We start from the raw sequence: 15,744 nt of genomic DNA on the forward strand, positions 1-15,744 counted from the left end.
CTCTTGGAAGGCGGGAAGTGAAAAACGAAATTGAAAAATAAAAAAAATGGCCATGTATTTAAGGGGTTAAAGGGTTAAATTCATTGTCTAGAATTAGAAAAAATGGTCTGCATTTTTTCTAGAAATAGAGCCACTCTTATCTGTGGCCTGTGTCTGGTATTGCAGCTCATCCACTCAATACAACATATAAGAGTCACTTTTCTCGAGAAAAAAATAAATGTAAAATTTTTTCTAATCCTGCACAACCTCTTTATCTTAGAAATATATCGTAATACAAAAGAAAAGTTAAGAGTCTCAGAACAGCTACATATGTGAGTGCGTTATTCTTCAAATTATGACTAAGACAGCAAGAGGGCTTGGCTGCTTCCGTAACTCCTATAGAAATTAATGGAGGGATTCGTGCACATGCATGACCACCTCTCTCTTCGTTTTCTGCCTGAATCCGGTAGCTGCAGATGACCCCTATTCTGGAGCTAGGTGCGAGTCCTAGTCCTGGGATCCGCATCTATTAGACATTTATGGCATATCCTGTGGATTGAAATAAGCAATTAAGACTTTTTTTGCCCACTGAATGCATTATATGTGTGTCTAATGAACACCTTCAAACAGCAGAGTATACACACCTGGCAGCAAGTCTGCTTCTGTTTTCTGACTTTGCCTCTGTCACTATAATGTACACTTGACATTTCTCATTATAGGAAATTGCAAAACAAAATGATGTTGTGTTGCCTTGTCAACCACATATCTGATTGTCATTTCTATGACATTTTTTAACTTTCCTGACTAAAGGACATTGAGCTACAAATATACAATTACAATATACAGTATGTGTGTTTAGAAATACTGTCGTCATTTTATTTTTTGGTCAGTACATTCTGTAATTGATTGTTTATGCCTTTGTACAATTTCTGTAGGTTAAGGACAGGATTGAAGAACCATACAAGCATCAAAAATCCTCTGTATTTTCATCAGGAACAGAAAGGCTGAGTACCCAAATAATTGCAAAGGTAGAGTATATCTATAGGCGGCATTAATTCACATTATTTACCTTGGTTTATATCATGGCATTTCGTTTGACAATCTAAGAATGGATGTCATGCACACAATAGCTATAAGGTTTTCACTTTGCTATTTTTTTTTGCTGACATGAATAGTACAGAAGCATGTAATGATAGAAATTCATGAAAATGAAGAACTGACAACATCTAAATGTAATCGGATGCGCAGGATCAACCTTGTTTTGATAGATTTATTCATAATTATCAATAGATAATTGAGGATTTTTCAGTGTTTGGGCTTTAATACACTAGCTTTGGAGAGTCTAACCTCACCCTTGTGTTTTTGCTTTGTCACAAAAACTGGAACAGATTCGCGGTAAGGGAGCATTTAACACCTTTGCTTTGAGAATGTTCCCCTTGTTCCCTACTTATTACTACTGTCCTCATAATAACACTTCTTATTCTGTCAGTTTTGTCATAGGGATATTGTGTGGATCCACATCACCATCCACGTCATTGTCTATACACATACAGACATAATTGGCAGTAGTGCGATCAGTCCGGATGTGAACATTAATGTGAATGGTGATTGGATTCACAAAATGTACCAGTGACAAAGTGATTAAATGGGGCAGAATTACTAATACTGTCTTACATTTAGCTTAGAATTAGACTAGATGTGCCAAATTTATTACAGTGGCTCATGCTGGACGATACATTTGGTGCACATTCAGAAACATGTCTAACTTTGTATATACTCTTGGTCGGCTTTCTTTAAACCACTTTTTTTGCGCCAACATTTTTTCATAACTTGGCACAGCTGAAGCCATCCCCCTTTATGCTAAGCCACACCCCTTGATAGACGAGTTACAAACTTCTGTTATTTGTGGTACATTAAATTGATAAATGTGTCTTAAAAGATTTGCGCCACTTATGCCAGAATACTGGAGCAGCACCAATAGTCTATGGACTGCAGAGGTCACAGTGGCAGTACGACAGTCACTGTGGTAGTCACTTTTTATAGCGGTTGCTCTACAATAAAGTCTGTGTGTCGCCTCTGCAGTAGGAGTTTTGGAAAAATATAACAAACAAATCTTTAAGATATAAGTTTAAAGAGTTGTTTTTTGTGGCTTTAAATGACAAATGAGAACTACTTACATATAGATGGATGCTGCATTGGTCAGATGCAACGTTACGCCATTTTCAGAGCCCTTCACATGACCACGTCAGAGCCTGCAGTTCACTGATAGTCAGTGGTTATGTCCACCTGTCACTAGACTTAAAGGGGTTGTCCGAGATTTAATGACTATGTGTTAATGCTTGTAAGTTATAAATGTAAATACATTTGTAATATACTTACATTTTCCAAAGTGGCCCCGATTCCAGATCCTGCCATGGGGAACTTGACGGGTGACGTCACTGTCTGCACTGGCTCTGACGGCTTTGTTGATCTTGAATTCTTTGCCGGGTATACGACAAGTCACTTGTGACATGGTGTATATTGGTTTGTTCTGCTTCACAGCCTGTAACGCGCATGCGCTGTCACTGCTGTTCTCGAGATAACAGCAGGGGCCGCACATGCGCATTACAACAGAACAAGCCGATATACACCACGTCACAAGTGACGTGTCGTATACCTGGAAAATAATTCAAGATCAACAAAGCGGCAGAGCCAGTGCAGAGAGTAATGTCACCCGTAAATCTAGGACAACCCCTTTAACACGCTCCCAGTGGTTGACGCGTCAAAGAGGCATGTGACTTAAATACATCCCCCTCCTTCCGTGACTTTTTCCCTGCAGTCTCCCTGTGCCAGGTGCATCTGAAACAGCGCATGTGTGGGTGACTCTCAGCTTCTTAGAGATACATTAGCCCCTTTTTTTTCTTTTTCTTTTACTGTGGTGTGTGGGTAGAGAGGAGTAGATGGGGGGTTTGAGCTGCGCTGCATTTGTAGAGAAGAGGAGAGGGAGAGATTCGGGCTGGGTGGATAGAAAAAAGGGGTTTAGGAAAGGAAGAAAACAAAAGCTCCCAATATACCGCCCACTTTATTAGCCCGAAACTGTGGAACAGAGTTTTGTGATCACATGACCACCGCTGAAAATGCTGGAATGGTGCATGTGACCAACGCAGCGTCCATTCATAAGTAAGTTCTCCTGCAAAAAAAACCAAAATTTTTTACCCTTTGGGTTTAAATAAACTTTTTTTCTGTTAGTTCTAAATGTAACTAAACAAACCAAAATGTATATGCAAACAAATAAAAAAAGTCATAAAATAAATATTGTTGAAATTATCTGGCAAAGCCATATGCAACAGTTGATAACAATTCTTTGAACTGGCCTGAAGCTAAACATTGCTTTACAAGTTAATCCTATTTAGACTTTTTCAGAAGAATCGGAAATGACATTTTAGTTCTACTTCTATAAACTCATTTTAATTGTTCTACTTTTCCCGAAGGAACAATTATTCATCTTAAAAAATGCTAGGCCTGGCAGATTGCTTTGTTTTGCATGTTGTGTAATTCTTTCAACACATTTTATTATAAATAAATGAAAGGCAATATACAGCTCTGCAAGCTATGTAATAATATGCTTCTGACATCAGTATATTAGTATCAGATGGAAATTTGAGAGGTGAAGGGAATTTATTATTCTTTTTCTAAAATAAATATTCTGTCTTTTTATATATTCCAACAAATGTCCTCTCCTGTCAAGTAGTTAAAAATTCTAGTCAGCTATCAAATACCTACAGTAAAACAAAAAGGCCGATAACATGGCTGCCATTACTGCTCCCACGTGGATTATCTACCCGTTTCTATGGGACCCTGAATGGAAAATCTATCTAGTAGCAGCATTTAATAATATAAGAGAGAGGGCGTATGGATCAAGTTGTGTTCAAAAACGTAGTTTTAAATACAGGTAAGGCAATGGTATAGCGAAGTATTCCAGCCAAATGCATACCAAAAGTGCACTCTTTTGGTGTACGTCTGACCCATAGAACGCTATGGGCATGTTAGATGTATATGTATGGAACGTACACGATATAAATAAAGTTGTACCCTTGGGCAATGGTTTCTAGACAAAGGCAACACTTACTTATATGAAGCTAAATATAAATACTAGTTATCAATCATCTGCTGTTAATACAAGCAGACATCAATATAGGAAAGGGTTCTTTACAGTTAGAGTAGTCAAACTATGGAATGCAATACCCCAAGAGGTAGTAATGGCAGATACTGTGTCAGCATTTAAAAAAGGGCTAGATGTTTATTTATTGACGAATGGCATTGAGGGTTATAACTAAACTAGAACTGAATGACATCGAGATGATTGAGAAAGGTTGAACTTGATGGACCTGTGTCTTTTTTCAACCTATGTAACTATGTAAATAAGGCCAGATTCACACGAACGAATGCAAACTTGCATGTGAAAAACATCAGTTTTTTTATGTCCGAGTTGCACCCGTGCAGGTCCCATTTTAACGGAGCCCCATAGACATGAGTCTATCGAGGGATCCATGAAAACGGAACAAAATAGGACATGTTATATTTTTCAATGGACCCTTCACATGGTCCATTGAAACAACGGACGTGTGAATGGCCCCATTGAAATACATGCATCCGTGTGACGGCCATTTATTTAACGACCGTTATTCTACGTTGTGTGAATAAGCCCTTAGGATGAAGACGAGCCACAATGTTATATATAGTAGTGCGATAAAAGGTGCAACACAGACAATGACTGCATAGACAGGCTTCAGGCTACAGAGTCACAAAAGACTGATTCTAGATCTCAGATCTGCTTGTACATAGCAGTGAATTAAGTCATTACCTCTGTTACCCTTCAAGGTGTAAATATATCACTTTACATCAATTTGCCAGTAAATGGAAACATTCTTATTTACATTAAAAAACTTGTGTTGATCTAGTCCTGCTTACGCAGGTGCTGGACTTGTCACAAGAGAGAGCTCTCATTAACCTAACAAGCGTTGTGTCACTTTGGGTACGTGGACCCACTGGGCCGTGCCGCCTTGACGGTATGGCAGCTGGCGAACAGAACACAGGTCACAGTCTATAGTTCGTATAGGTGTACCTGTGGTACTCAGACAGTAGCATGACAGGCTCGGCTGGAACTTAGGCAGCAGGCGGACACCGGGCATGGTGAAGCAGGACAGGCGTAGTACTCAGCACAGCACGACTCCAACTCAATACGGCACTTGACCAGGATAGCACGGCATACAGGTTACAGGTAGCAGGAACGGGAAACACTGGGAACTGGAAAACACTTAGGAGACCATTTGCATAGACAGACTAGGGTAACGACAACAAAGCTCAGGCAAGGCAGGAAGGGGCTGGACCCCTCTTATAGTCCAGGGGCTCATCGGCTAATTTTGTACTTTAATTCAGGTGCACCCTACGGGACCCGGCCAGGAGAAGCGGAAGTGAGCGCTGGCATATCCTGAGGAGGAGATGGGGACCAGCGCTCACAGATCAATGGCTGCGGCCGTCAGGAGGTGAGTGAGCCTGACGGCCCGCGGCCATGGGCATGACACGTTGTACCTGAGGGAACAGCATAATATTAGGACAAGTTTCCAGCCACTGGACGTAAATGTCTCCATTCCCTGTTAGGCATAGGTTTGATATATAAAGTCAGCCTAACAAAAAAGGCAATTTTAATATGTTTGGTAATACAATATTTGTATAATTTTTTAAATTTTTTTACACAAATGTAACAAACGTCATACAACTGTTCTTGATTATCTTGGTATTATATTGTGTTTTACGGAATATCTACTTTTTTTTTACATGTTTGCATTCACATTGCATATTAATATTTGGTAAGAATACAGGTGTAGTGTACAGATTGTAATAACTTAATACTGTACAGTATAATAAAGTCCACTACAACTGTATTAGCACTTGATCATTTTAGAAGTTAGAACGGTGCTGAAGAAGTAGCTGGCTTATGTGGAACTTTTAACATTTCAATAGAGAGATTATTTCCCTTGGAACATTGTCAAACTATATTTGTCGGATAAAAATATAATTTTGTAGAAGCAGAATCATATTTGTAAGTTCTCCTTTGAAGTTGTTAGTTTATTTTGTTCCTTCCATTTTGCCTTTTTGACTTTGGACTAGTTCTTTAGCTCCTGTATATTATTTTAAACTGCCATTCTCAATCTACATACTTTATAGTATTTACATAGAATTACATTTATTTGATGAGACTTCTGAATCTGGTTTTACAAAAATAGAAATTGCAAAAGCCAACTAAAAATAGTTCACAATTTCTACAAAAAAGAAACAGATTTGTGTTGCCCACATAATACATTAAAGTGTAGCTAAACGTTTGACAAACTTCTGACATGTCATAGTGACATGTCAGAAGTTTGGATTGGTGGGGGTCCGAGCACTGAGACCCCCACCAATCTCTAGAACGAAGCAGCTGAAGTGCTCGTGTGAGCGGTCAGCTGCTTTGTGTCTGTTCGGCTTTTTCCGGAAAGCCTATGTATCGGAGTACGGGCTCATAGACTTTCTATTGAGCCCGTACACAGATACATTTATTTCCGGAAATAGCCGAACAGACATGAAGCAGCTGACCGCTCACACGAGCGCATCTTCTGCTTCGTTCTAGCGATTGGTGGGGGTCTCAGTGCTCGGACCCCCACCAATCCAAACTTCTGACATGTCAGAAGTTTGTCTAATGTTTAGCTACATGTTAATGTTTAATGCATTTCAAGAATTGTGCTATTTGGCAAAATATAATTGAAAACATAGAATAAATTAAAATATGGACAAAATATAGCAGAAAACACTTTTTAAACAGATGTATAGTATAGTATATGCTTTTACCAGATGTTAAAATATAATGGATTAAATCAAGTCTCAAAGATATACATGGGGGGGGGATATTACATTACGTTTTATATTCAAACACAGGGATTGTGTTCAGACAATCCAAAGGATCTACTCCCACTAAGGGTATGTTCACACGGCGGGGGTCCGTAACGGCTGAAATTACGGGGATGTTTCAGCCTGAAAACATCCCCGTAATTTCAGCCGTACCGGCATGTGCAGGCGCTTGAACGCCGCGTCAATTACGGCCGTAATTAGCGCTGCTATTCATTGGAGTCAATGAATAGCGGCTCCAATTACGGCCAAAGAAGTGACAGGTCACTTCTTCTACGCGGGCGTCTATTTACGCGCCGTCATTTGACAGCGGCGCGTACATATACGCCTCGTGTGAACAGACAAACGTCTGCCCATTGCTTTCAATGGGCAGATGTTTGTCAGCGCTATTGAGGCGCTATTTTCCGGCGTAATTCGGGGCAAAAACGCCCGAATTACGTCCGTAAATAGGCCGTGTGAACATACCCTTACTGTGAAAATATTCCTATATTTTATGGGAGAATTGATTATCAATCTTTATTCATATACATTATAAGAATTATAACGAAACGCTTTCAAGGACATACAAAAGTGAGTTAAAAAATTAATCCATGGACTCCCTTATTTTTTAAAATATGAATATTATATTTTGAATCTTATAATCAGCAGATATAGCTTATAGAAGAGAGAGGAGAAAGTGTTTAGATATGTTTATTTGTGGATTTAATCCCTTAATGACCAGGCCATTTTGCACGTTAATGACCAAGGTTTTTTTTTGTTTTTTTTCACTGTTGCATTCTAAGAGTTGTAACTTTTTTTTTTATTGCGTCCACATAGCTGTATAAGGGCTTGTTTTTTGCGGGATGAGTTGTATGTTTTAATTGCACCATTTTTGGGTGTATATAATAAATTTATTAACTTGTATTAACTTTATTTTAGGAATGAATTGAAAATAAACAGCTATTCAGCATTGTTTTTCACGTTATAAATCTACGCCGTTCACTATGCGGCATAAATAACATGTTACCTTTATTCTATGGGTCGGCACGATTACGGGGATACCAAATATGTAAAGGTTTTATGTTTTCCTACGTTTGCAAAATAAAAACCCTTTAAAAAAAAAAAAAACTTGTATTTGCATCGCTGCATTCCAAGAGCCGTAACTTTTTTTTTTTTCCGTCGATGAAGCCATATGTGGGCTTGTTTTTTGCGGGACAAGGTGTCGTTTTCATTGGTAGTATTTTGGGGGTACATGGGACTTATTAATTAACTTTTACTTTATTTTTTTAAGGTGGGAATGGGAGAAAAAAGGGAATCGTGCCATAGTTTTTTGTGTTTTTTTTGGATGCCGTTCAGCCGGCGGTTTAATTAATGTGTTAACTTTATTGTTTGAGTTGTTACGATCACGGCAATACCATATATGTGTATGTGTTTTTGTTTTTTTACACTTTTACTAAATAAAACCACTTTTTGGGGAAAAAGTGGTTTTATTTTATTTTTACTGAAATCTCCACTCGGGGACTTCACCATGCGATCTGCTGATCGCTTATATAATTCTTTTGTATACTTAGTATACCAATTCATTACTGTAAAACTGACAGGCAATCTATTAGGCCATGCCTCGATTTCTTTGCGGGGGCGCCAATGGGGGGACAGAGGGAGCTCCCTCCCTCTGTCAAACACACTAGATGCTGCCGTCGCTATTGACAGCGGCATCTAATGGGTTAAACTGCCGGAATCGGAGCACGCTTCGATTCCGGCAGTTGGGGCAGGAGCCAGGCTGTGTTTAACAGCCGTGCTCCTGCCGCTGATCACTGGCAGTACTCACCCGATCAGAGCGACGCATATATCTGTCCCTATGCGGGAACTAACACCTGCTTACGACGGATATATCCATCGCTCGTTATTAAGGGTTTAAAGTTAGTACTCCAGTTGGGAGGAATAACAGTTCATTTCAATGACAAGAGGTAGTCACTATATAATCTAGATATGAGAAAGGATATACTAATAGTTGTCTGTTTGTTTGGGTGCAACTGGAGGCATTCCTTCTAAGAGAAATCAGACACCAATCACTATGAATTATCTAAGGTAATGGATACTCTCAATATTGGAAAATGGAGGCATTCCTTCCAGTGTCACTAAACCAACAGTTGTAACAACCTCTTTGAGGCATTCCTCTTAACCTTCCACTGCTCACTCAGGCTAAAATGATCAATTTCAGCAGACTATCTAAAGTGTCTAAAGTGCTAGAGGCATTCCTCTTGAATTTATGGACATTGGAGATGTCTCTTACGGTATGTTACACACTCAGTATTAGAGGGATTCCTCTCAGAATCAACAAACACATGGAGGCATTCCTCCTATGGTATATTACACATCAATTCTCACACATAAATCAATTATCCTGCTAAATATAGGTATAATTGCACAGTTAGTGGGAGTATATTCTTTGGATTGTCTGAGTACAATCCTCGTGTTTGAATATAAAATTTACCAGATGTGGTTGAAACCTAAATCTGAATGATAACTCCAACCAAACTGTTGCATCCCGTCACAAAAGTTTGTGTACTGGGTTCCCAACAATCACAAATTGCTATCTATTGCTTCCTTTAGCTGGTGAGATTAGTCAGAGAAGTGCCACCAAATTTGTGGCATTCTCCTCATCCATAGGTATATCTTGACTTAGCAGGAACCATGTTGTACATCATTGACATGTTTATCAGGGAATGCAAGCAGGGCCAGCCTTAGGATAGATGGCGCCCCGTGCAAAATTATCTTTCAGCGCCCCACCCCCCTCATTAAAAAAAATGCCCCATAAAAAAATTATAATGCCCCTTTAGTGCCCCCATACAGTATAATAATAATAATAATAATAATAATAATAATATTTCATAATATAATATATTACAACCCATTCAAGGACACAGTATTTTATTTTCTAATTGTGCCCACAGTATTATGCCACCTGTAGCACCCCTGCACAGTATAATGTCCGCTTAGTGGTCCCCACACGGTATAGTGCCCCCCTGTAGATTTTGCCATGCAGTCTCCCTGTAGACAGTACCATAATCCCCCACCTCCCCCTTGTAGGCAGTACCATACAGTCCCCCACCTCTCCCTTGTAGACAGTGCCCCCAAACAGAATCAAAAATTGTACTCACCTAGGCCCCGTTCCCACAACGAACTGATCTGCTCCACGACGGGATCCTTGCGTAGGTCGGCGTGATCCTGTAGCCTAGTGCAGAGTTTCCCAACCTTTTCGGACTCGAGGCAGCACTGTAAAAATAAGATTTCCTCAGGGCAACACTACCAAAAATTTTTTGAGAAAAAAATAAAATGGCTAACAACAAGCACTACACTCGTAGGGTATGTTCACACACGTTTTTTGTAAGGCAAAAAAAATCTGCCTCAAAATTCCTTCAGGAATTGACAGCATTGCAAAAGGTGCAGGCAAAAAAAGCTCCAAATGGGTGCCGCAGGTATTTTCTGCCTCCTATTAATTTAAATTGGAGGTCAGAGGCGGAAACCACTTGAAAACCATCAGCCCCCCGCTCACAGTAAAATGACAATTAGCCCGCCACTCACAGTAAAATGACCATCAGCCCCCCCATTCACAGTAAAATGACCATCAGCCCCCCACTCACAGTAAAATGACCACCAGCCCACCACTCACAGATTCCCCCTGTAGGTAGTGCCACACTGTCCCTTGTAGGTAGCGCCACACAGCCCCTTGTAGGTGGCGCCACACAGCCCCCTTGTAGGTAGCGCCACACAGCCCCCTTGTAGATAGCGCCACACAGCTCACAGTAGAGAGCGCCACACAACCCCCAGTAGAGAGCGCCACATAGCCCCCTGTAGAGAGCACCACACAGCCTCTTGGTAGGGAGTACCACATAGCCCTCTGGTAGGGAGTGCCACACAGCCCCCTTGTAGGGAGTGCCACACAGCCACCTGGTAGGGAGTGCAACACAGCCCCCTGGTAGGGAGTGCAACACATCCCCCTGGTAGGTAGTGCCACACAGCCCACAGCCCCCTTGTTGGTAGTGCCACACAGCCCACAGCCCTCTTGTATGTAGTGCCACACAGCCCACAGCCCCCTTGTAGAAGGCACCACTGTAGGAAGGGTCCTGTAGATAGCGCAACTGTAGTTCCCTGAAGGAGCGGAATCCCCATTGGGCCAGGGATTCCTGTCGTCTGTGTCCATTTATGGACAGTGACGTCATTGACTTCTCCTGGAGTGGAATCCCCGGTCACAGCATCTGCAACGCTGTGGACGGGGATTCCGCTTCAGGAGTTTCCCCTGATGTCACTGTCCATATATGGACAGAAAACTCAAGCGGAGTGCTCCAGGAGCGGAATCCCCGGCCACACTGGGATTCCGCTCCTTCAAGGAGCTACAGTGGCGATAGTAGATTGCAGAGCAGGGAGATACCTCCTTGCACTGCCATAGTGCCGTCACTGCCGCTGTAGCAGCCGCAGCAGCTGCTGGGGGCGCCACCGCCCTCATGCCTGGTGTCGCCGCTAGCAGCCGCTATGGCTGCTACAGCGGTAGCGATGCTACTGAGTGAAGAAGCGCCCGGGTGGAAAGGTAATTGCAGAGTCACAGGGCCTGGGCGCTTCTGAAACAAGCAGGGGAAGGGAGCCAGCGCAGCGCCCCCTTCCACGTGCTGGAGTGATGTGCCTTGTGCGAAGTCACAGGTCGCACACCCCTATGGCCGGCCCTGAATGCAAGCAATGATCAACAAATCAGCACAGGTTTTTGCTGTGCTATTCTCTGCCCTTTTAATATTCGGCTAGGTGTACACCACATTTTGGCGCTATGTTTGGGAATAGGTCAGGAAATCCTTTCAACGTTCCATATGTGCCTTATTTGGCAGGTATATTTCTGTATACCTTTTTTTTTAAATTGTATTCATAAGGCTAGTTTTATTAAGTTTTTCAATACAACTGTATGTAAGAATAAAAAAGCATACACCGTGTAGTATAAAGTTTATTACAATGCGAGTTAATGGCAGATTTATGTATTTGTGTAGGCATACATTTGTATATGTCGGGGCATACGCTACTTATTTAACGTACTTCCCTAATGTGCCAGGAACCTAGCCTTACTTTTATTAATAATAGTAGTATTAATTGTATAGCTTATTGAGGAAGGGAATTTCAAAGGAGAATGCGGATACAAGAGAAGTACTAGATATAAGGGTATGTTCACACGAGGTCATTACGTCCGTAATTGACGGACGTATTTTGGCCGCAAGTCCCGGATCGAACACAGTGCAGGGAGCCGGGCTCCTAGCATCATAGTTATGTACGACGCTAGGAGTCCCTGCTTCTCCGTGGAACTACTGTCTCGTACTGAAAACATGATTACAGATAATGGCCACTTATGGCCCTCATAAGAGAGACCTCTTCTAAATAACACGGGTACACCACTGGACTTGGTTGTGTCTGTAGCTGAAAAATAGGTGTCAATCCATAAAGCCTTAGGGCGGATTTACACGAGCGTGTGCATTTTGCGCACGCAAAAAACGCTGTGTTTTGCGTGTGAAAAAGGCACTTAACAGCTCCGTGTGTCATCATCATATGGTGCGTGGCTGCGTGATTTTTGCGCAGCCGCCATCATTATGACACTCTGTTTGGATGTTTGTAAACTGAAAAGCACGTGGTGCTTTTCTGTTTGCAATCATAGTTTGCCTGCTGCTGCGCAAATCACGCACGTCCCACGGAGGTGCCTCCGTGTGGCATGCATGTTTTTCACGCACCCATTGAGTTCAATGGGTGCGTGATGCGCGAAAAACGCAGAAATATAGGACCTGTCGTGAGTTTTATGCAGCGGACTCACGCTGCGCAAAAATCACTGACAGTCTGCACTGCCCCATAGACTAGCATAGGTCCTACACGTTTGTGTAAATCCGCCCTCAAAGTGTGGATTGTGGGCACATTTTATAGTGTGTCTCCTATAGGAGTATAATGTCTGGATTAAATCACTTAAGTTGTTGCAAGACAGGGGATGTGGTGTACTGTTTGTATCAGTAGTAGAATAAATGTTTATACTCATCTGATTGTAGGTAGATTGGGAAACTAAGTTAAAAACTTGCATAGTAAGATCCCGTGTGTCATCCACTACCTTGTGGAGGTAAGCCCACATGCCAATGTCATCATCCTAGAAATAGAATAGTACAATCAAACAGACATAAAATATAACATTTTGCAAAAAAAACAACATACGTAACTTTGGAGGCTTAGTAGCCTGAAACTAGTCTTAAGCAAAACCACCAGAAAGTAAACAGTTTTCATCCGGTCAGTGGGTACCCCCATCATTATTCAGTGGTTAGCTACCCATGAGCTTTGGTTTAATCATCCATTGTTGCGAATCTGGAAGTTTCTTCTGGCTGCTGTTGAGTCATGAAATAAAGGGTTCTGCCGTCATGGTGAACTCGTAGTTCAGCTGGGTCCTGGAGCTGGACCCCATGTTTTGGTCGTGGAGAAAACTGCACACCTCCACAAAAAGCTTACGTTTCTGGGTCACCAAAGCTGAAAAGTCCTGGAATAGGAGGATCCTTTGATTCAATTGGTTGTGGCTCTGTAAGCTTTGTTCCATGAATGTCCAATCCAAGTACTTAGCTATAACAGTACAAGGGCAACTTTATCTGATGTCCCAAGGCGGACCAATGCAGTGTGCTCTTTCATTTGGTAAAGTATCATTAGGGATATTCAGTAGGAGGGCTTTTGGGTGGTCATTTACTAAAAAGGTCAGGTCATCTCCCGTAAGGGTTTCTAGTCCACGAAGCATAAATTGTTTTTGTGATTTCTATTATGTAGATCCTCTAGTTTTTTTCTCCAGGTTTCCATTGCTGTATTTTAGGCGATTGAATGTTCCAAATTAGAGATTGAAGTTTGGCAGGAGTAAACAGGTGTCTTCAGTTCTGCAATCTTTTATGCGTTTGTTGTTATTTGTTGGAGTACCTCCAGTCTCTTATCAAATAGTGGCAGAAGAACTCTGGACCAGGGGCATTGCTAGGGTCTTAAAAGATCAGGAGCACAAGCCCCAAGACATGTTTACCCCCCCCCCAAAAAAAGTGTGTATATATGAGACAGCATATCTGTAGCACTAAGACCCTATAGCTATGGATATAGGGTCCAGCTCGCTGACATTGTGGCTCCAGCGCTGGACCCAGGAAAGGTAAGAATAATAATTGCTTTGCTTTTTTATGTGTTGATAATTTTTTTTTCTGTGTTTGTGTTTTTTTACAGGTACTGTTGTTGGACTACTTCGGATTCGAGGACTACTTCGATGACGGCGTTTTTCTTCTCAATAAAATGGTTAACGAGGGTTGTGTGGTGGTTTTTTATTTCAATAACATATTTTGTCTATGTCCTTGTATTTTTTAAACTTTATTACTACCGCCTTAATAATGGCCACTGTCTGACAGCGTCCATCACTAAGGCAGGGCTTAATGTTAGCCAGGAAAAGGATAACACTAACCCCCATTATTACCCCGGAACCCACCACTACCAGGGGTGCCAGTAAGAGCCGGGTACGATCCAGTACCTGACCATCAGTAGTGATTGTCGGGTACTGGGGCGGCCACAGGCTTCTATTATTAGGCTGACCTGTTTTATCTGGCTGGTTTTGACAAACTTGGGGGACCCCACATAGTTTTTTCTAATTATTATTATTATTTTTAAATGACGTGGTGTCCCCCCTATTTTTCGTAAACAGCCAGATACAACACTGCAGCAGCAGGCTAGAATTACCAGGGTGGAAGGCCCACTGATTTTGGGCTCTCCCAGCCTACTAATACCAGACTGCGGCTGCCCCAGAACACGACCATCACTACAGATGGTCGGGCACTGAATTGTACCTGGCTGTTCCCAGAACCCCTGGTGGTGGTGGGTAGCGGGGTAATAATGGGGGTTAGTGTAAGCCTTTTCACCGGCTAACACTAAGCCTCGCCTTAGTAATGGACACTGTCAATCAGCCAGTGGCCATTACTAAGGCGGTAGTAATAAAGTTTAAAAAAAAAAAAAGAAATAGAAAAAATATTTTATTGAAAATAGAAAAAACACACAACCCTCATTAACCATTTTATTGAAAATAAAAAAAGGCGTCATCGCAGTAGTCCTCGAATCCGAAGTAGTCCAATATCCGAACCTGTAAAAAAAGCACAAACACAATAAAACCCCCATTAGTAACACATGTGGTAGGCTTACATACAGGGCCCATCAGACAGGATCACACATATCTTACATACATGGTCCATGTGTGATCCTGTCTGATGGGCACTGTATATAAACCCACCACATGGAAGGCTTAGATACAGGGCCCCAGAAGACAGTACTCGTATACATTGTAAGATTACTGTCTGCTGGGGCCCTGTATCTAAGCATACCATGAAGAGGGCTTAGATACAGGGCCCAGCAGACAGGATCACACCATGTGTGATAGGTAGGCTTAGATACAGAGCCCCAGCAGACAGTAACGTTATACTTACCTTTCTCTTCGAATTCGGATGCAGCGGAGGTCCTGACGCCATCCAGCGTCACAACGTTGTGCGCGGTGCACAGTATTGTGACGTCATGATGCGGGAAGACATCAGGACCTAAGTATATTATTATTACTATAGTAACAAGGGCCTGTGTTTATTACTTAGGCCCCAGTTACTATAGTAACTTTTTATAGATGTGGTGTGGGGACCCGCGGGCCCCCTGGCTTCGGGGCCCTGTCGCAAATTGCGACCGCTGCGTTCCCTATAGCTAATGTCGCAGTACATTGTGCAGTGACCAGATCCTGCTCATGAAATTTAGGGACAAATAAAATGTCCTGAAGCTAACCTCTATTCATGGCGATGACACCAGCCCTGT

General features: G+C 41.9%; 1 protein-coding gene across 1 annotated transcript in view; it reads left to right on the plus strand.

Annotated features, from left to right (window-relative positions):
• Positions 1–15,744, plus strand: part of STPG2 (sperm tail PG-rich repeat containing 2) — a 773,928-nt gene that overhangs the window by 280,892 nt on the left and 477,292 nt on the right. Inside the window, exon 11 of the mRNA XM_075860649.1 lies at positions 915–1,007. Coding sequence (XP_075716764.1) covers positions 915–1,007 — 93 coding nt within the window. The remainder of the gene's footprint in view (positions 1–914; positions 1,008–15,744) is intronic.

This window comes from Rhinoderma darwinii, chromosome 1 (assembly GCF_050947455.1).
Source record: "Rhinoderma darwinii isolate aRhiDar2 chromosome 1, aRhiDar2.hap1, whole genome shotgun sequence".
Lineage (NCBI taxonomy): Eukaryota > Metazoa > Chordata > Amphibia > Anura > Rhinodermatidae > Rhinoderma > Rhinoderma darwinii.